At 33.6% G+C, this 21,313-nt stretch overlaps 1 protein-coding gene across 7 annotated transcripts in view; it reads right to left on the bottom strand.

Annotated features, from left to right (window-relative positions):
* The window catches only part of LOC148613922 (adhesion G protein-coupled receptor L3-like), a 101,650-nt gene that overhangs the window by 20,489 nt on the left and 59,848 nt on the right, over positions 1 to 21,313 (bottom strand). For 4 of the 7 annotated variants that reach the window (XM_088587625.1, XM_088587630.1, XM_088587629.1 and 1 more), the window contains 7 exons: positions 19,197 to 19,433; positions 18,620 to 18,841; positions 18,203 to 18,277; positions 17,405 to 17,650; positions 8,141 to 8,233; positions 1,682 to 1,776; positions 1,149 to 1,343 (listed from right to left, as the gene is read on the bottom strand). In XM_088587625.1, coding sequence (XP_088443751.1) covers positions 1,149 to 1,343; positions 1,682 to 1,776; positions 8,141 to 8,233; positions 17,405 to 17,650; positions 18,203 to 18,277; positions 18,620 to 18,841; positions 19,197 to 19,433 — 1,163 coding nt within the window. Of the gene's footprint in view, positions 1 to 1,148; positions 1,344 to 1,681; positions 1,777 to 8,140; positions 8,234 to 14,165; positions 15,678 to 17,404; positions 17,651 to 18,202; positions 18,278 to 18,619; positions 18,842 to 19,196; positions 19,434 to 21,313 lie in introns of those variants that run through there. The other 3 variants (XM_088587627.1, XM_088587626.1, XM_088587624.1) reach the window with 2 other exon arrangements.

Below are 21,313 nucleotides of genomic sequence, written 5' to 3'. Positions count from 1 at the left end.
GTCCTTAATTGTATTGACCTGATTAGAAATCGAAGTATTTGATGGTGGTACATATGTATATTAATTAGATTCATCATTGGTCAAGTGATTGTTGAGCAGTAAATAGTAATATACTCGATTTTCAACAAACGGTCGGCATTCCAAGGGGAACAAATTGTGCTCCTTTATTACTTGCTGACCTATTATTTTACTCTTATGAGGCTGACTATATAGCTGATTTGATCCGAAAGAAGGAATATCGTTTGGCTAGATCCTTTAATCTCAGTTTCCGCTATATAGACGAGGTATTATCTTTAAACAATCCTAATTTTGGGGATCTGATACACCGCATCTACCCCCAAAGAAATTGAGATAAAGGATACTACAGACACTGTGAAGTCAGTCCCATATCTTGACCAAGACTTAGAAATCGATGGTAAAGGAAAACTGTTGACCAAACTTTGCGACAAACGTGATGCCTTTTCATTCAGAATTGTCAACTTTCCTTTCATCTGTGGCAACATGCCTTCAGCACCTGTGTATGGAGTGTTCATATCACAACTCTAACATTATGCCAGAGCTTGCCGAAACTTCGCAGACTTTTTTGTATCGCGCTAGAACTCTAACAAATAGGCTTCTGGAAGAGGGTTATGTTGATACAAGATTGAAGTCATCACTATAGAAGTTATATGGTCGTCATCATGAATTCGTAGATCGTTATGGTGTATCCATCTGCACCATGAAAACTGATTTATTCAACAGGTCATAGATTTCCCTTCCTCGGTTGTCTACCCCGGACTTGACTTTTTATGAGCAACTCGGCGATTGTTTCTAGAAAAGCAGAGGACGCTTACCCTATCGGTGCATCTGGTCCATGCTCCCAGTTTTTAGTGGAGTCCATTTGCTTTTGTTACTTTGTATGTATGATTTTAGTTACTATGTGTTCTTTGTAGTGTATATCTATTTTCCATGTCTGGTCTTTGTCCCTGGATTACATTCTTCTGATTACCGTTATAACCTTGGTTTCCTTTATCACTCTTTCTATAACTACATTTTTTGTTTCAAACTTCAAAGGTGCTGGTAAATGAGTTCTGTCGATTTCATGTGTATGAACTGTGTTCCTACAATGTAAATGGGCAGCAATACTAAATTTAATAGAAGTTGCATACCTGGGAATTTATTGGTGCGTTTTTGTCGTCGCTAATTTGGAGAATATTTTCGAGTATCTCTGTGGTTTTTACAAGGTCTCCAGATTTAAGTGGTTCCTGGTTGACCTTGTCTGTCGTGTTCTGTACTGTATCTAGGATGTTGTTAATGGCCGACGATGCTTTTTCTGGATCAGTTATATTGGCCAATTCTTTCACCTAAAACAATTAATTTTCATAAATATAAATAATATAAATGGTAAAGCAACTTTTAATGCTATCGTTTACACTTTCCTAATTAGTTGTATATTTCAAAGTTGCAGGATTCAACACTAATAATGCAGATAAATTAATGTAATGTTTTGTTTTGTTTTGTTCAGTTTTAGCTTTGTTTTTGTTTTGTTTTGTTTTGTTTTGTTTTATTTTTTGTTTTGTTTTTTTTTGTTCTGTTTGCTTTGTTTTGTTTTTGTTTTTGTTTTTTGTTTTGTTTTGTTTTGTTTTTTTGTTTTTTGGTTGTTTTTTTTTTTGGAGGGGTAATTTTCTTGATATTACTTTACCTTTTCTGTTGTTTCGTGGAGCATAATATCTATGCAATCTATATAAACTGGCTGTAACCATTTTGAATCCGTCGAACATCTTCTGGTAGCGTCACCTTAAAAAGTTATTTCATTTACTTAAGAATATTTAAGAATACATATGATCGTGTTTTATGGTAATCATCTTTTGAGAATATGCCCAATTATACGTACTTGTTCGTGTATATACAAAAAAGAAGTGCCATGGCATTTAATTAGAACATGTATCGATGCACTTGGTATTTTCCAGATAGAGCCAATAATTCCATGTACGTTAGATTTGCCATATGCTCTTTATACATCTCTGTAAAAAGCGTTGGCGATATAAACGTAAACCAAGAGTATTTCAAAATGGGTTTATATGTCCATGTGTATGAAAAGAACCAGGATAAGGGAGATAATACGTGTTCGTTCAAATTAATGTCATTAGACAATGTGCGCATCAGCCGTCATAACGAATGATTTGAAGCACATACATACACTGGGGGAAAACAAGAGCCCCAGACTTTAGTTCAGGACCTCGGCCGTTGTCATACATGTGTGCCTTTCAAATGCAATAGTATATTCCTGTTTAGAATGTACCGAATTAAGTAAGACTGAACTTATCTATGGATATTCAATTTACATATAGATAAATTACAGCGATTCTACATGTAGGTCTACATGTATTGACAGACAGACAGACGTAGTGTTATTATTATTATACATGTAGGTATCGGTAGTAACATAGGAGAAAATAGTAATTCCAAATCAAAATGACAAACGGACATACGGGCATACGGGCATACGGGCATACGGGTTGACAATTGTAAGGTCTTATACCTGGAGTAGCAGGAAATAAACCATATACACTTCTTGTGTAAAACAGAAAGAATACTTTTAAATATTTACCAAAATTAGCAAATTCAACTGAATGCAAATTTAAAGTAGCAGTATTTGTAAGAATCATGAAAAATCTGAAAAATGTGATACACCCCAAAAAGGCTACATATTTTTATTTTTGTAATTAAGTTGTTTTATGGGTCTATATTATGAAATGTGTGATTATTCATTCAAATATACCTGCTCTTAAGAGATAATCAACATTAAAAATTCAATAGATTATATTGTATTTGTGTGTCATTTACAGAGTTATCTCCTTTAATTTTGAAATCTACAATGCATTCTATATAATTTTCATCTCCTATGAGCACGGGTTATATGAAAAACCCAATGTTAATTTCTGTTTACTAAAGCATTTTAAACAAAATATCAAAAATAAAAAATATGTAGGCTTTCTAACCATGTATCACATTTTGCATGATTCTTAGCTGGAGTGCTACTAAATTACTTGGAAGTATTCTCAAATTACCAGTTGTTATGAGTTAAAAATAGTTAAATAAAACAGGGCGTTTATAATATGATATGATGAGTGGTTCAATTTCTTAAATCACACTTCATTATCATGTGCACTTAGCATAATCAACATACTATATGTACATGTAGTCAGTAAGTACATTGTGCATTTACATTATTTGTATCCTACTACAGCCGTCTCCATCAGAAGATAAATAAACATCCAATTCCTCCTTAAATGGTAAACAGTAATACATGTATTTCTAATATGCAACACAAATCAAACTTTTTTCTCGAAATTTGAGTCTTTTAAATTTAATGATGGATCTTTTAACAACTCTTTATCCGCGAATAACACACTAAATGCATTATAAGGCGTAATAATGCAAAGAAAAATGATGAAAGTTTTCAAAATCCATAATGTCCAACTACATACATATACCCTATCGGGGAGTACATATCATATGTCTAATTAGGGTACTCAACAGAGCAACCTGAAATAAAGAGAAATAGTATCCTTCCACGTGGTATATATAAAAGACAGACCACGCTTAGAACCAGGTATCGGGAAAAACGTGATTTGAAGACAAACAATAGGACTTTACAACTATTACGTAGCAGTCTCTCTACACATCAGACAGGATGTGATAATTAAGTGCATGTCAAACTTTAATTTCTAATTCGCACACAGACCACACAACCAGTCTCAAACAGATTGTCATTCAGTTATTGAACTTGCGAGATAAAAGTTGTTTTATAGAGTGTGTTTGCAATTAGCTCTTTAAAAAAGTTATCGTTCTTGATTTGGTTTGTTTATGTTAATTATAGTGGGAGATGCATCCATGGTTTTCTCAAAATTGCAGATCATTCCTGGGTTTCATAAAAAAAAATCTCAAGCTGAAATTTTTCTAAAATCTATTTTTATTTTCCTCAATTTTTCATTCTCAAGGATTTGAAATTAATCTCAATATTTCATTTTTTTTTAAGCTACCAGGCCTAAATACACAAAAAAGTCTATCTTAGCACACAAAAAAAAAGAATCTATACAGACCAAAAGTTTGTTTGTTTGTTTGTTTATTTGTTGGGGTTTAACGCCCGAGCAGCAATATTTCAGCTATATTCAGGCGATGAACATGAAGTGGATGATAAAATGAACATGAAATGATGATGAAATGAAAAATGGGATGGGACACAAGGATAATACGGGTCGCAAAAATTTTGATTGCCACTTGAAATAAGGAGGGGTGGATAGGGTCGGGCAATTTAGCCTCCTGTGGCGGAGACCTATGGTTCCTACTTGAAATAAGGAGGAGTGGGTAGGGTCGGGCAATTTAGCCTCCTGTGGTGGAGCCCTATGGTTCCTACTCCGGGAGAATACCACAGTAGGATTCTTTAACGTGCGAAGAACGTGGCATCTTTCCCAACACGGTGCACCACTATGGTTTTCGGTCAGGTTTTCCGTATTATAGCCTGACAACCCTAGCATGTAAGACGCCGGGGTACCCCATTCCACCACCTGGGGCACACAACCCAGTTGCTCTTTGGGCAGAGCGCCCTAGCCCCCGGCTAGGGTTCTGAGCAATATTTAGTCGCCTTTTACGACAAGGTTAGCGCTGCTGCAAGCCTATTCTTTGACACCCAGACCTGCACGGATCACAGACCAAAAGAAACAAAAAAAAAACAAAATCAAAAACATGCAAAAGAAGAACGAAAAACAAAAAAAACAAAACAAAAAAAACCGTCATTGTTTGTTTGGTGGGTTTTCCTGCAACAAGTACCACCTCTACAAATGTACCATCTTAATTCCCAATAGATCGGTACTTAAAACAAGAAAAGGAATAAATTGAACAGATTTGAAACAATGAAAGTGACCAATATGACTTCCGACGGAGTTAACATTTTTCACAGAGAATAAGAATGTATTGTCACATCAATAGGTAGTCGGACAAAGCGTTTATAACAATATTTTATGATATGACAACAGCCAGTCAAAGTGAATAAAAAGCTCTATACAGAAAATCGATGTGAACTGTAAAATTCCTTGGTCACTGCAACATATGTAGCAATCTTAATCCCTGTTTTATCTCTTGGTAATAATTCAACCAATCCTAACAAATCTGATGTACGCGTATCTATGTTGTCACAGATACATGTATTAAGTACATGTACCAGTCCACATAAAATTCAGGCACTACCGATGGTAAAGTTATTCATGGCGTAGAAAAAAAAACACCATACAGACAATGTTTTTTCAGTCTATATATGTTATATTTTAAGATAAATATTTCTATATTCAGATTTGCACTTTTGGGAAAATCGTACATTTATCTTCCATTAAAACCAATCAAAACAAACAAAATCAAGAACGATAACTCTTTCAAAGGGCAAAATTCATGCACAGTCTATATATTAATTACTACATCAAAAGCGCAAAAACCAAATGAAAAACTAAGACGTGATCAGTACGGGCCGCCGAATGGGACTTGATCTTTTTGTAATCAAAATCAATTTTGTGAGACAAAAGTCTATTTTCTGTCTTAAAATTCATTTCTGTGTCACAAAATTCGCTTTTGTGAAACAAGAGACAAAATTCAATATTGTGTTACAAAAGTCAATTCTGCGTCACAAAATTCAATTCTGTGAGACAAAATTAAAAAGGATAATGTGTACGCAAATTTGTTTACAGAATCCTTTGGATATGCAAATGAATTCAAAATGTGCAGCATCATGTACACATGTATTGCAAACTTAAAACATTCACTGCAATAGAGTGGATAAGATACGAATGTGCACGGTTAATATAATAAAGCACCTAAGTGAAAGAAATATCGGAAATCGTAATCGTATAACCTACTGTGGCGCTTAATCATGAATCTTGAGCATTTGTAAACAAATAAGAAACGAAAGTTAGACACGTATTATGTCGGTTTTTCATCTCGTCCGACCTGTTCCACTTAACCGAATTTCTTGTGTCATACATCAATAGAATCGGAATGAAATAAGAAATTTATCTGTATCTGACAAAAAATCCTGAGGGACAGTGGAACAAAATAATCTTTCGCCGACTTTGGCAGATTAACAAATTTCACCGCACAACATATTTCTAATATGATTTTATTGGCTAATCTGACGATTCATTTCTTTTTCCAACAAAATTTGGGACAAATACATTAATACAAATTAGTTTGTTTTATCTTTAGTTTGATTACCGCTGTAACCTTGGTTCTCTTGATTACCCTTTTAATTTCACTTAAAACGGCCTTAACGGTCGTGCGTTGCTCGAAGTAATCGGAAACCTGCACCTGCAAGACCCGCGGTTGCTATATCCAGTGAGAAACCTTCTTACAAAATCGTGATGAGAGAATTCATTTGCATATCCAAATGATTCTATTAACTAATTTGCATACAAAATAGACTTTTGTGACAAAATTAGACTTTTGTCTCACAAAATTGATTTTTGTAACACAGAATTGACTTTTGTGACATAGAATCAACTTTAGTCTCACAAAATTGATTTTTAAAGTATGTTATAAATTTTGCTAATCAGAATTCATTTTTGTTGAACAAAATTCATTTTTGTCTGTACAAAATTGAATTTTGAGTACAAAACCACAAGAGTCACATTCGGCGCCCCGTAATCAGTAACTGTTTCTGAACAAGAAATACAATTGAATTCGGTGGGTTTTTTGACATGCATGAATCACCTCCTGTCTGAGTTTTATAAGGACTGATACTCAATAGGCCATTATTCTTTAGCAAATAGCCAACAACGATGCGTTCGTAAAATGAAAATATGTAAATCATACACCTACATATTTGTATTATACGTAACGTACTATCAAACAGTGTATATTGTAAACTTGCTATTCATGAGTGGCTGTTTGATGGGTTGAATGGGCTTAATATTCATTGTTAAATATAAAATGTATTTTTAGAAAAAGTGTATTCCACTTGACAGATTTTGCTACTTGTACACGTACATTTACGTATATTTCGATACTGTTCGTACCAGATGACCTCCTCCAGGATGAACATTAGTAGCGGATCCAGAAATTTAAAAAGGAGGAGTGGAACGCCGACTACAATAAACTAGCTAAAGGTTCTGCGTTTTATATTAAATTGAAAATTTAAAAATTGAAAGTTAAAAAATATCTCAAATTTGTATGTTATAACTGTAATAAAACGATAGTGCATCATAAGTCTCTGAAAGCTGTTTGGTAAAACAAACAAAAACATATTTATTGTCACAAATATGTATGAATTTGATGTAAAATAATTATGTATGCCATGCTGCACTTAAAAATAAAATATCTACATAACCATTATTTACACGATTGTAAATTCTTATAATAAAATCAACCATATTTTTTCTATATAAATCAACCTAACTTTTCAAGTATAAGAGGGAGACCCTAACCTCCCTTTAACTCCACACACCTTGGTTGATCGACCTAAATTATATAATAAATTTTATATCTCTATATTAACTGATTGAATATCATCCTGAGCAGAGAGTGCATGTACGATTTTTGTATGTCTCTGTCACATTCAGTGCTGGATCACCCTTTTATACAAAGTTCACTATTAACCTTCGCATACATGTAATGAGTAGACAGTTCTCATGTCCTGTGAAAAATATCAGACGTCTACAAAGATGCAAGCGGAGTCGATCTGGCCTGGGCCCGCGGTTTCATAAAAACAAAATTCAAATTGAAATTGTCCTCAAATCCTTGAGTTTTTCTCAAATATTTAATTTCAAGCAATTTGATTAGTCGAGGTTTAATTTGAAGACGGATTTGAGAAAATTCTCAATTTGAGATATATGATAAAACCGGCCTCATATGTGTTTCATAAAAAAGATCTCAAATTGATGCTTTCCCCAAATCTGATTGGTTGCTATTTGAGTATATGAATTCAGGAAAATCTCAGTCTGAATTTATGGTATCGGGCCCTGATGTAGTACATTGAAAATCAGAACGCGGACTGCGGAGAACATTGTACATGTACAAATACGTTCCAACATTTGCATACTACATTTTTTACATGTACATGCCCTATAATAATTAGTTAATGTATGTTTATCAGTACAGTAATAATCATATCAACCTTTGTAACCCGGGGGGCAGGGTTTGGTGTCCACCTCACCAGCCGCTGTTTTCCACCATGAAATCTTCTCGAAAGTTTCTGAAGGACAGTAACCTATAAAATACAAAATTATCTATCATTTGTAAAGCTATTTAGCATAAAGTACAATTTATAGTTAGTTGTGTCTAACACAAGTTATCGCATTGGTCTATATCAAACACAACTGGCATTTTTAGATTTCATTTTTTCAAGCTCTATTTCTGCATTAACATGTATTATCATACAATGTATTAACAAAGTTTTACAAATGTACGTTGATATCAATTAACATACATTTACACATATTTGCCGACACGTTATCTGAAATAAATATATTTAATGTTTGAACGCGACCCCTTTATCAGTCTACAAATAAGATACAATCACAATCTATCTTAAAATACAAGAAAAGCATATTAAGTGTACGGAGTAAAATGTCATATAACTGGATCAAAGTGATAATTACATATTCATGTATCCATTCTCATAGCGTACACATAGTTGGTACAGGAGGGGCTAAGGGCCTACAAACCGACCTTGTGATATCTCCTCTTACGTCATGTACAAATACTTATTCCTGAATTTGTTCTATAATACTAGTAAACAGTAACAATTTGAATTTCTACTTTTAAATCATACATAAATGGTCCCTAAATTAATTATAATAATCTTCATATATGGAAGCTTCTGCATACTTGTACCTGTATCTGTCCTGTATCTGTTTTTAACAATAATTATAAACTTGTGCTATTATATCTACACTAACAAGTGATACGGATACGCAACATTAGTGTACATATGTATGGAATACTGTACGACTTAGTACCGAAAATACGCCTGCCTTAAGTACAAGAACCTGAGATGAACGAGCAATACACACGTGTTGCACATAGGTAGATAAATTTCCAACAACATTCCGAAGATACCGATTTATCTTAACCACGTGCACCCGTCAAACGGCGAACTAAACTCAATATCGGGTACTGCAAAGACTTATAAGATCATTAATGTGCATCAAACGCACACTAATACTACCTAAATGTATTACAAATATATTTTTTCGGGGTTTCAAGTTCCATTACATTGCTACCCGGAAAAAAGAGTTAGAATACACTGAAAAATATTGGAGCTTCTTGCAATAAATGCTGACATTAGAATTGGCAGCGCACCTAGTTCCGAACAGCATCTGATGTTCGAAACTCAATTTTGATACTGCAAACAGTGCAAAAACCCTGCTGTCTTTAAAGTGAATGATTTCGTGCTACGTTATCCGATTGATCCGAAAGGCTCATCCGATGCGTTTAAAGAGGAAACGAACGCCGAACTTGGACGCGTATATACGTATGAAACGGATGTATATGAATTAGAATTTACATTCTTTCACTTATACGTATCAAACATTTGACATGATAAAGGTTTGTGTTGATTTATGTATATGTATTCAAGGCGTTATGGCCTGTTTTAATGGTGTAGTAATAGATACTCGGTAGAACAATTTGAAGAAGACCGGAACACAACAAAGGTATTTAGTAATGTTGTAAATGCACTGACATGCAAACATTTTAGCATCATTTTTAAAATACTAAAGCCGCCCAAAACGTATACACTCAATTATTAATGACAATCATTATACCTTCTACCGTGTAAAATGTCTAAATTCTTTAAATGACCGTCCAAGAGACAGCAAAGTACTGGTCATATAGGGCTTGTGGTCTTTAAGATCTCCTTTAAGGCAAGTTATTGCTGAATACAGGTGGTTGCTAAATCGACTGTACTTCGACGAACATAATCGTTTTTGCGCAAATGCGTTCATCAATGGAACATTTGTATTGTGCCATCAACACTTAATAGCACTGATGAACTCATTATTTTCATGTATATCACTATAATTTGAAAAAAAAGCATTTTTTTACATGAAATATTGCAAATATGAGTGTTCTCTTAATGCGTTGTTTACAATGTACATGTACAAACATTTTATCTTGACGCAGTCAATATAATAGTTCGACGTGCTCTTCTCCGAATTCCTACGGGTTATAAAATACATTGTAATACATGTAGCAATCATATGTTACATGTATTGCAGCTCCATGATACATGTACTAACATGACGTTTAGTTGAATGGTTACTTGTACATGTATGTTTAACTTTCGGTTTTTTTTGTATAATCATTGACCTATATGCATAGTTTATGGGACTCGTGGCAAAGTCTCTAACAGTATGCCTTATACTGAAATACAATGATTATATATTATGTCATCTTTTACTCAAAAAGTGTAAAGTAGAAAGTTATGTGGTTCTCAATCGGGTTTTTTTTCCCAAGTACAGAACTACTACATGTACAATTAACATTTTATACGATACGGTGAATATTTCCGACGTATAAGAGTAAAGAGAATATAAGTAATTCCAAGTAATTGGGAGAAGTAGGGGTATAAAACAATTCGTGAACAAAAGGGTGGCACAAATAGCCTGAATAGAACTTTTGTAGCCGTCAATATTGTCATTGTAGCCGTATTTGAATGTCATATCTAAATATAAAAAGCATTCACGATTTAACATGCACAGTGGCCATATCTCTAGTAATGTACACAATGCTATCATACGATATGTTTGATCTTGCATGATAATTCGGAAATTATTTCAAATATGAATTAGATACCTCTACCTGTTAGTTTCCTTCATTTGAGAGCTAAGTACGTATTTATCATGACCCCGAGTCAATAATTAAGCAATATAACACAAAACAGATAATAATAGCGAAATTTAGTATGACGTTCCGAGACTGATATAATGTACGGATATGAACCGTGAATAAGTAGGGGTTATCCGGCATATGAATGCGATATATCGAGTGTATTACTAATTGTACAACTACATGTACATGAAAATGTCTTTACAATCGTGATGTAAAGTTTAGTTCTTTGAGAGCATTTGTAGATTACAATATGAATTACGGTTAGACTTGACAATAATATGTTGTATCCTACAATATTTTGGACATATTGGGATAGTTAAATGTACACAGTTAAAGAATATATCCACATGCAGCAATGCAGCCGACCTAAAAACACGACTGATCGAAATGAAAGGGGAAAGGAGGGGGGTTAAGTGATTTATCTAGTATACTTGTATAATCTAAGATTTCGCAAAGGAGGGGGGCTTTGGGTCGCCGATATATGTCTTTCACCTCCTATTTACACTGCAAATGACATGTAACTCTTTTTCGATTTAATATTTAGCAGCCTTTTTTCCGTTTGAAACTTTTCAACAGTAAAAATATATTGATTTGTGGTTGTCCTTGTAAGACGCTAGTCAATAGTTTTATCAAGCAAAATAAATATAGAACAAGAAATGACAGTTTCTTATGTAAAAATGTGTGTGTTTAATTTAAGATAAATTAGTAATGCATGTACGTTCACGTGTCATGTGGTAATACATTTTGTAGCAACCAAGCTATACATTTGTATTACATTTAAGTACAATTATGTGTAAGAATCAGGCAATGGGTAGCACAACGTTTTCCCCAATTTAGTCATTTTTGCCTAAAATATATTCAGTACATCTAAAAAAACAACCAAAAAAGCTATTTAAGTTTATCCTGAAGCATCTGTGGCGTAGATATTTTTGACTGCTTATATAGGGAAAGAGTGCGGGAAAGTTTTCCCACCATTTTTCCATAGTGCATTTCAACTAAATTTGACCTATCAATATCTTTGATGGTTATTTCTGGTGGGTTATCAGGTTAATTAAATGATTAATGCAATAAAATCTTTGTGTTTTTTTTTCATTCATGTGCCACAACTTATATACATTTTGCCCGATTCTAAGACGGAGAAGTACTTAAATAGCATGATGTAATATATGGTAGGCGTGACAGTGTTGTTCAGAAAAGACATTGACTGTATTAAGGCTTTACTGTATAGAAATAATGTACGGATATGATTATGATCAACAGTGAAGGGTCCAGAAGTCTAACTCTGTTCCATCTTCCGGCACTTAACATGTAAGAGCTTTACACCGTAACTGAGCTGACCCCTTTTAATATTTCAAACAAATGCATACATAGTTTTGGTTAATAGATATAAATTCTAATAAAATTATCTAGCTTTCTTAGGGCAATCTGTCTGTAAATACCTTTATCTCTTACAGGAGAAATCATCTTTTCAATAAAGATACATGTAAGTCTACCATTATCAATGAAGATAAATATATAAAGCGAATTTTATAAGTCTCAGAAAAGATAAATAAAGATTATGTTCATTGTCTAGTTTTCCTTGTTTATTTTTTCTCAAATAAATTATATTTGAAACAATATGAAAAATTAAAATCTGATAACAAACATAGTAGTTTTTTTTTTTCATAAGGCAATTCAACAATTAATTAAAAGCAAAGTACAAATGTATCTACCTAAAACTTTGTAACATCGCCAGATGATTTATAAAGCAATAATTTTATAAGTGAAATGGTTACACCTTATTTATCGCACTTGTATAATAGATATGATTCATCGCTTTTATACTTTACTTTCAAATCGCCAAAAGGAAATCAAAAGAAGTGTACTTGTAAAAAATATTTGTCAAGCAACGTAGCTGTCCCTACAAATATTTTATCAGTGTACACAATGTAAATTTGTGGTAAGATGTACACAACTATAAAATTATGTCGCACTCAAGTCTGACGTAAAAAAGTATCAAATCTGTATTTTAGGTCGTAGGTTCAGTCCTTTAGCTAATTTTGTGACCAATAAAGCAATATATTATGATTTTAAGCGTCTCTTAGTTTTGGCCTTAAATTATCCTTTCACAGACACTAGAACTTTAAACTTGGTGAATGAAATCATAATATTTATATGACAAATTATTTAGCACAAGCGAATATTCTTAATGCATGCATTTATTTACTTCCATGGAATATCAAAATGCATGGTCTAACCTTGTGGTAGAATGCAAATCAAAGCGTTGCTAAAAGATGAACAGGAGTGCCATCGTAGCAACTGCCTTTCAAGTTGCAATGCATTTAGTATACGTGTACAAATACATGTAAAAATGAAGAATTCAAACTTTTCGTCATATTGAGGTGTGGTATCAAGAATTAGATTACTCCATCTTGTTCCAAGATGATTTTAGGGGCACATATTGAAATAACTTATGGCTATAATGTATAACTCATAGGTCTTACATGTACATGCTTTGTTCGATACAGAGTTGCTTTTTGGGATTGTATTAGTTTTTTTTTCTGGGCTGCAGTTCTACAAACATGCAAATTGTTTTCTCTCGTACTTTACTATATGTACTTGTGTGGTATACAATATTGCAGCTAATTCAAGTACCTTAATGACTGGAATAGTAACACGATGGTCTTTATGACATTATGAAGGACATACCGATAGTTTCCTGTACTCTAGAGATGTAATATAAATGCACAGATGAGATCAGACCTAATCTCTCACAAAACTGTTCCTTAAAAGCCAGAAGAACAGTTCTATGACATATTTATAATAGTTCTCAAACAGTTCAAGAGACAGCTCTTAATTTTCTGACAATTCTAGCAGAGTTGGCTCTACTGGTATTGTAGAACTGTTATCGTAGAGCTGGCTCTAGTAGTAGAACTGTTCTCAAAGAGCCGGTCCTGCTATTGAAACTGTCAGAAAAGCTGGCTCTAGAAATGTTTTATGACACCTTTAGAAATGTCCTAGAGCGGGTTCTTCTGACAGTTCCCCTGAGAGGTTAGAACTGATATCTACTGTATATGTCGTCAGTGAAGGTCTGCATACAACGACCTAAAAAGCAAACTGATCAATGCCATGAACGACTTGGACAAGAAGACAATGAACTTAATAACATTCTTACCAACTGTTAAGTTTTAACAAGCAATGCGCATGTGCGTATGCAAGTATGTCACCACATGCATCGACATGTATCGACGATACTCTACAAACTAATTAATTACAAAACTCGTCGGAACAATAAGAAGATGATCTTAATAACATTATAACAGACGTACCATCAGCGTCCGATATTCCAGAACTATAATATATATGTCGACACTGAAGATCTGCACATGCATCTAGCGACGACAAGCCAACTACAAACTGATCAAGAGAAACCAATTTTCCACTTGAGAGCATGTTACCGAGGGCAAACACCGAACTGTTTATAGGTGGATTACTGAAATTGCTCCCTATTGTAAAATCTAAGTCAAATCTTCCTCTTGATGCTAACATAATTTTAATATCAAATTTATTCTCTAATGCCTTTTCTGGTGTTGCTTCTTCCCATGCCAACCATGATAATTGGCTCCGTCGCCATGTTATCATTCCTGATAATGCATGAACAATATTATACACTAACTGTGAATCTATTGTTAAAACTAACGTATTCTTTGTGTTGTTCGGGTGAGGTCCTATTTTAGCCTCCATTCGTAAAACGGAGATATAGTTTATGTCGCTAAAAGTAGAATTGACTGAACATGCCTTTCTCATCCGTACCATTTCACTGAGGTTCTCTGCATATCTTGATTGTCCATATAGGCCTTCGGAAAGTGTCACTAGTAACGAAGAGATTGAATTCATATCAATTTCACAAATATCATTCATTGACATACAATCCCTCACTACTCCCGAAGACAACAATGCTATTTCATTGCACTTGTAATATATCCATGGTCGTAGAACTTTGACCATTTCAATTTTAAAACACACACCTACTTCGTCAATAATATTTCGAGCTGCTAACGAAAATTTTGTTCCGTGTTTTTCAGCTGTACTACAATACGACCGAAGAAAGATCATTCCATCTGTATTATTCTGGCTACAATCACTATATTTCTCATCGTAACAACTCGAATACCACAGACAGTCTGTTTTATTTGGCATGTAACACCAAGGGGGTAAAGAGACATTAGTATACATCGGAACCGATTCCTCTCCGATGCAAGAACAGTTTTGAAACACATCGCCATTTTCTTTCATGTTAAATTCCACCATACACTGATAATAACAATACAAATTTTCATTTAAACAGTAATGGAGACCACTGGATTCCTTTTTTATAAAGTCCTTAGGAAGACATGTCGCCCACTGATATCCATTGTAGCCAGGTATAAGAATACATTCAGATCTACCCGCTGGTCCCGAAGTTTGATGACACGCTGTATCAGTATCCTTAATAAAAACAAAAATTACTACGAAAATTACCGCACAAAACATTATCACGGCTAATCTGTTGAGAGCAAACTATTTATATGTACATAAATACAACATGTTTATCTTCAATAAAATTGAGATCGAATCCTTGGATTTGAAAGGTCGTATTTTATCTCACACCCATCAAGATAAAGAAACGTCCATTATGATATCATTATTTGACGGATGTTACCTAGTGCTTATGTTTATTGACTTAATTCAAATATTGTCTTTCTCATAAAGTTGCCATCAAAATAATAATACAGAGTTATCGTCCAGCTTAGGCGCTTAGTACAATATGAATAGAATGACAGCTACCTATAAATGTAGCATCTTGAGTCACCGTGTTCCGAATGACTATAAAATATACGGTGCATTACAGATCTACGTTAGTCAAACAGATTGAATGAAATCTTACTTGTACGGTGTACTCATTACAGAAATGATAAGATACGGAAAGGGTGGATGAAACAACTTTCATAGCGGATGAGTGGTTTCACATCAATGCATATAATGCATACGCATATGACATCAAACTAAATAATTTAAACGACAGTGAAACATGTGTACATGTATACCAGAACTCTGAATAAGCCGACCACCTGTTTTAACCAGACAATTGTTTAAAGCCCTTTTCAGTAGATAAAATATACATGTATTTCGAACCTGTGCAAATCGAACACCTCTCTAAACCGGATATATTATACAATGCAAAAGAGATTTGGTTTATACAGATTCCACTGTAGTATATGTAAATCGTAGTTATAACCAGGTATTGCATAGGACATTTTCTCTATTATGTTATCCGGGTTAAAATTAAACGCATCAGTAAAAGGTTTTAACATGAAAATACTATTATCATTTAAACAAATCTACTGTAGTATCACATTTTTCGGAATAGCGAATTGAACTCTAACATTTCGTTACATGCACATGTAATTCAGATATTTTTCTCACGTGGTTGAGGCGCTATTTGAACATCGATAAAAAAAAGAAAAAAACAAACGTGAAACTTATTTCTGAAACATATATGGTATTTTTGTGATTCATCAAAAATATATTATTTTGCCCTACCCCCCCTTTAGAATCTATTTAGAAGTTTTTGCCAGACAGTTGATTATTAATTACAGTGTAAATACATGTATATCTATTATGTTTTGGACACTAAGCGCCTAGAAAGCGGTCTCGTATAACTTCACATATACAAATAGAAAATACTATTCTGCAGACAACTAATGAAAACCCACCCCTATAAATGTGCGTACATGTACATATTTGTACATATGCATGTACATATACATGTACACTATTTTAAAATTTTCAATCGACGGACCCTAATTATCGGATAACAGAATAAAATCACTCTACATACATGTACGTTCATGCCATATCAGAGAAAGATGGCTAATTGCTTGAATGCGGTCATATGCATGGTATTAATCAATTCGCGTGATATTATCATTTAGTAATGCCCGAAACGCAATAATCTCTAGGGCATTACACCTGGTATTGTTCATTTTAAATTCTTTCATGAAACAAGCACAAAACAATCATTTGTTTGATGTAGTGGGCATTAGTGAGAAACTAACAACCCTAAGGAAGTGATTAGCCTTTTTAATTGATAATGACTTCGATTGTGTTCCGAGGAATCTCTAAGTTTCAACGTTTTAGACATTACCTCTGATGTCCTCAACATACGATCAGTTCTAACCTCTCAGGGGAACTATCAGAGGAGCCAGCTCCAGGACAGTTCTAAAAGTGTCATACTATCAGAACAATTCTAGAGCCAGCTCTGCTGACAGTTTTGTACCAAAGACAGCTCTATTGACAGTTCTAGCAGTGCCGGCTCTACAAGAACAGTTCTACTAGTAGAGCCGTCTCTAATGCTAGAACTAAATGTATCAGAAGAGCTGGCTCTAGAACTGTTCTAAATATGTCATAGAACTGTTCTGCTGACAGTTCTACGTACGTTTATCGATCGTTTGTCGAGTGTTTAACGTTCATTTAGGTTTCTTGCGTGCGGGAAACATAAGCGTCTCATGGAGTGTACATGTCTTACTTTCTCCACACTTTGGTACAACGCACGATTCCCATCGTATTTTCTTGTTGATGGTATAACACCAAGGTCCACTGGGTGAATTTCCAGCATTACGACAATAATTTTCTGCATATGGGTAATCATCAGGCAAATGCGTAGGAACATGTGGTGTTTCTGAATCCCAACGCTGACACCATTTGCCAGATTTTGTAATGTTTATCGTTCCTCTGTATTCACGACCTAATTCTGTGGTCTTGCATTCAAGAGCTTAATGATCAAAATAAAGAAAATCAATACTCAATGTAATTAATTAAAATATCGACATGACATTTTAACTATATATAAAACAAACACAGAATTTTTATTATTATTCTCAATTGTAGCTAAAGTATGCTTTACTTTTTTTTTTCTTTTTTTTTCAGACGTGTAAGAATGAGCAATAACAGCATGCAGGAAAACGTTCTGGCTAGATCCGTCAAATTGTCCAAAAACATTTAAAAAACTTTAGGCAATGTCTTTCATGGCACAAAACTGAATAGATAAATTGACCTTGCCATATGACTTTTCAGAACAATACTATGATCTCAGAACGGTTACTGACTTTCAGGCTTGATTTTTTGCCAATCCTTTTCCAGAACTGGATGAAATTTTAGAAGTCAAATCCTTTCCTTGCATCTTTACACCTGAACGGTTTCTTACAATTATAGTCTAGACTGAGTTCTAAAACAAATCTACTGAGAGGACTTTCCATGCACAGGGTTTTAAAACATGTCAGCACAGACGGAAAAGTGAAATTCTTGCGAACGTATATGTACTTACCGATTGTCTCTGATGTCAAGTTATTGGTAACGTTCCAACTTTGGTAATTGGAAGGGTCCCAGATAACTTCTTTAACTGAAAAATTGACATGTCATAAAATGTTATTCCCGAAAGTCAGAAAAAGACCTTAAAATTACGCGCATTTCAAAGTTGAAAATAGTGCATTGTAACTTACAATGTATCTCGATAAGTATACATTTTTCGACCACAAAAATCTTACAACTTCTCTCTTTGTATCACAGCGAAATCCAAAACCCTCATTGTATATTGTACTATTATCATAGGAAAAGAGCTTTACTATCTTCTACGATGCATCGTCTTCGAAAAGTAACAGCGAATTTCAATAAAAAAAAAAAACTAACGTTTATTTCTTTGATGACGGTGACAATATCAAACCTTATAACTTTCTTGTCTTACCGCATCCTGAATAGTGACAGAAAATCCATTTAATTAGACACCAGGGTCCTTCTCGTGCGTTATATGATTTCCAACAATAGTTTTCTGCATTTGTGTAACCAGGCCATATAGCTTGGTGATATAGTTGGTCCCGTCGTAGACACCACACTCCGGATTTGGTTACATTTAAGTCTGTTATGTTGTTGTACTCATATTCTAATACTGTGGTGTTGCATTCAAAATCTAAACAGTAAACGTTGAACAAAGTAAAATATAAATGATAACCGGATGCATTTCCGAGAATTACAATGCGTTTTTAACCCTAAAGAAAAAATATCGAAAATAGTTTTTAGCTTCTTATGAAGGTCAGTAAATAAGTATTACTGTGTTAATGGCTATCGCCGTCAGTTTTCAAGTCTGAATTATATTGTTTTGCAAATGAAATTCACAATCGTTTTCTCATATAAAAGAGACAGTTTTAAAAACTGACAGATAAAAACACTTAGTGTTTGTTTTCAATATAAAAATGACAAATCGTAACAATTGAGTAAACAGCGACAAAAATTACATTTAACTAGAATCCGAAATACATTTTTACCACATTTAGGCACGTTACAGTATTCCCATCGTGTTTCGTTCTCCATTGTGTAACACCAGGGTCTTTTACTGTTAGATGGATTGCGACAGTAGTTTTCAGCAATTTCGTAATCAATTGGTACATGCAACGGTTTATGTGGTGTGTTCAAGTCCCATCTTTGACATTGTCGTCCAGATGAAGTAATGTTTATAGTCCCTTTATATTCAATACCTTTCTCTGTGATCTTACAATTAGGTTCTAAATAAAATAAATGGAAATCTATTTCAAGCCACTTTCCAAATAATTAATGGGAATTATCCACATCCGGCGTACCGAGTGCGCACCCTTCCCATTTTCGGGAACAAAATGGTTGAATTGAATAATAATAATTGTAGTGTGACATTACGCACTCCACTGTGGTCAGGCAGAGCCTCACCCAACCCGATATTATTCCTTTGGTGATACATTTTGGAAATAGTGACCAAGAAATGTCATAGCTGTCTATATAAAGCGACACAAAAATTTGAAAATCAATCCATTCATTGTCAGCGAGGATACTTGCGACGAAATTCGGGCGGACAAGATGATACTAATGTACCAATTGATTAGTGGGGGTATCGTGGGAATGATTTACTTTTCTTAAAACAAAACCTGTATTAAAATCAAACTAGTTATGATTGTTGAAATTTATATTAAACGGTTTTTAATACATCATATTTCATAAAATCGGCACATTAAAATTCATATGCAGTATTGAACATAAAGGTGAAAAGTTTTATTTAATAAAGGCAATTATCAACATACTCAATACATGAACATAATATATAGTCCTATTGAATTATGTTTGATCTTTCATCATGAATGATCAGCATGAATTTTTGAATTCAAATCTTGCCTGAAAATTTCAAAAGACAGAGTCTTAATATCAAAATAAACTCATTTTTGTTTAGTCAGGTCGGATCAGATAATAAATTGTACTGAATTCATTTTTATGAGATTTCAATGACAATAACACAAATAAAATTCAAGAATCCTTCAGTGCCAAGTTAATGAATTGTATGCAACTTCTAGATAACACATTGCTAAAAATATTAACTTATACGGAACTCATGTTAAGCATGATAATTTTTTTCTTGGTAGAATATATTAAAATTCAATATTTCCAATAAAATGCTGAAAAAATATGTCAGAAAATGAGGAATATTTCAATTCTTAGTACATCTACCTTCAATGAGTGCAAGCAATTTACTTCCATGTTCCTGCTTAACCGTAGAATTGTATTAAAAGCAAAATAATAATAATAATAATAATAATAATAAAATGAAAAAAAAAATGAATGCGTTTATATCTATTTTGTTACTTTTGCTAGTGCAATAACTCTAACATTAATTAAATACCTCAAATATGGCAACAACAGATAAGTAGTCACTGTTGTTTTTTTCTTTATACCATTTTTTTAAACTAACGTTTGACACAAAAAGCAAAAAGAAGAGCTGAAAATTTTCAATATTTCTTGGTTGAATATGTAATAATGGAAGATTACATAAAAAAAAAATATTTAAAAAATATGCCAGACAAAGTGGAATTCTTAGTATCTTTGATGAGTGCAAACACTTTTTTTTTTTAAATAAACAAAAAAAAAAAAAAAAAAACCAAACCTCAGTTTTTGTCTTTGGTTAAATGACGTATGATTGTGACACTACTATGACGTTATAACAATGATGAATTACCACCAAACATTATTTTTCCTTACATGTATATATTTTCTATCTTACGAACCATTTGTATGCCATTACAACGTTAACAAAGCTGATGTTTTTTAAACAATTTTCAAAGCTTTATGCCCTTACACTTTTGCATTATTCAAATAAGATTAATAACTCATTTTTTGTACAAAGAAATTAGAAGATATTGCATGGGATTTAGTCAGAGTCTTTATAAGAATATTGGGTATACATGTAGCTTAGATCGGATGTTGTAGTATATCAGGAGCCAGTGAAGGTTGCTTAGTGTCAGAGTGTTGGCCACTTCAATCCTCCTCATAAAATATTGCCAAACCATATATGTATTTAAGTAGCTGTCTTTGTAAGAATCATGCAAAATCCGAAAAATGTGATACACCCCAAAAAAGGCTACAT

The sequence above is a fragment of the Perna viridis genome, chromosome 6 (assembly GCF_037379345.1).
Source record: "Perna viridis isolate PV_CMFRI_1.1 ecotype Kerala chromosome 6, ASM3737934v1, whole genome shotgun sequence".
NCBI lineage: Eukaryota > Metazoa > Mollusca > Bivalvia > Mytilida > Mytilidae > Perna > Perna viridis.
The sequence above is the reverse complement of the archived record's forward strand: the minus strand, read 5'-3'. Positions and strand labels throughout refer to the sequence as shown.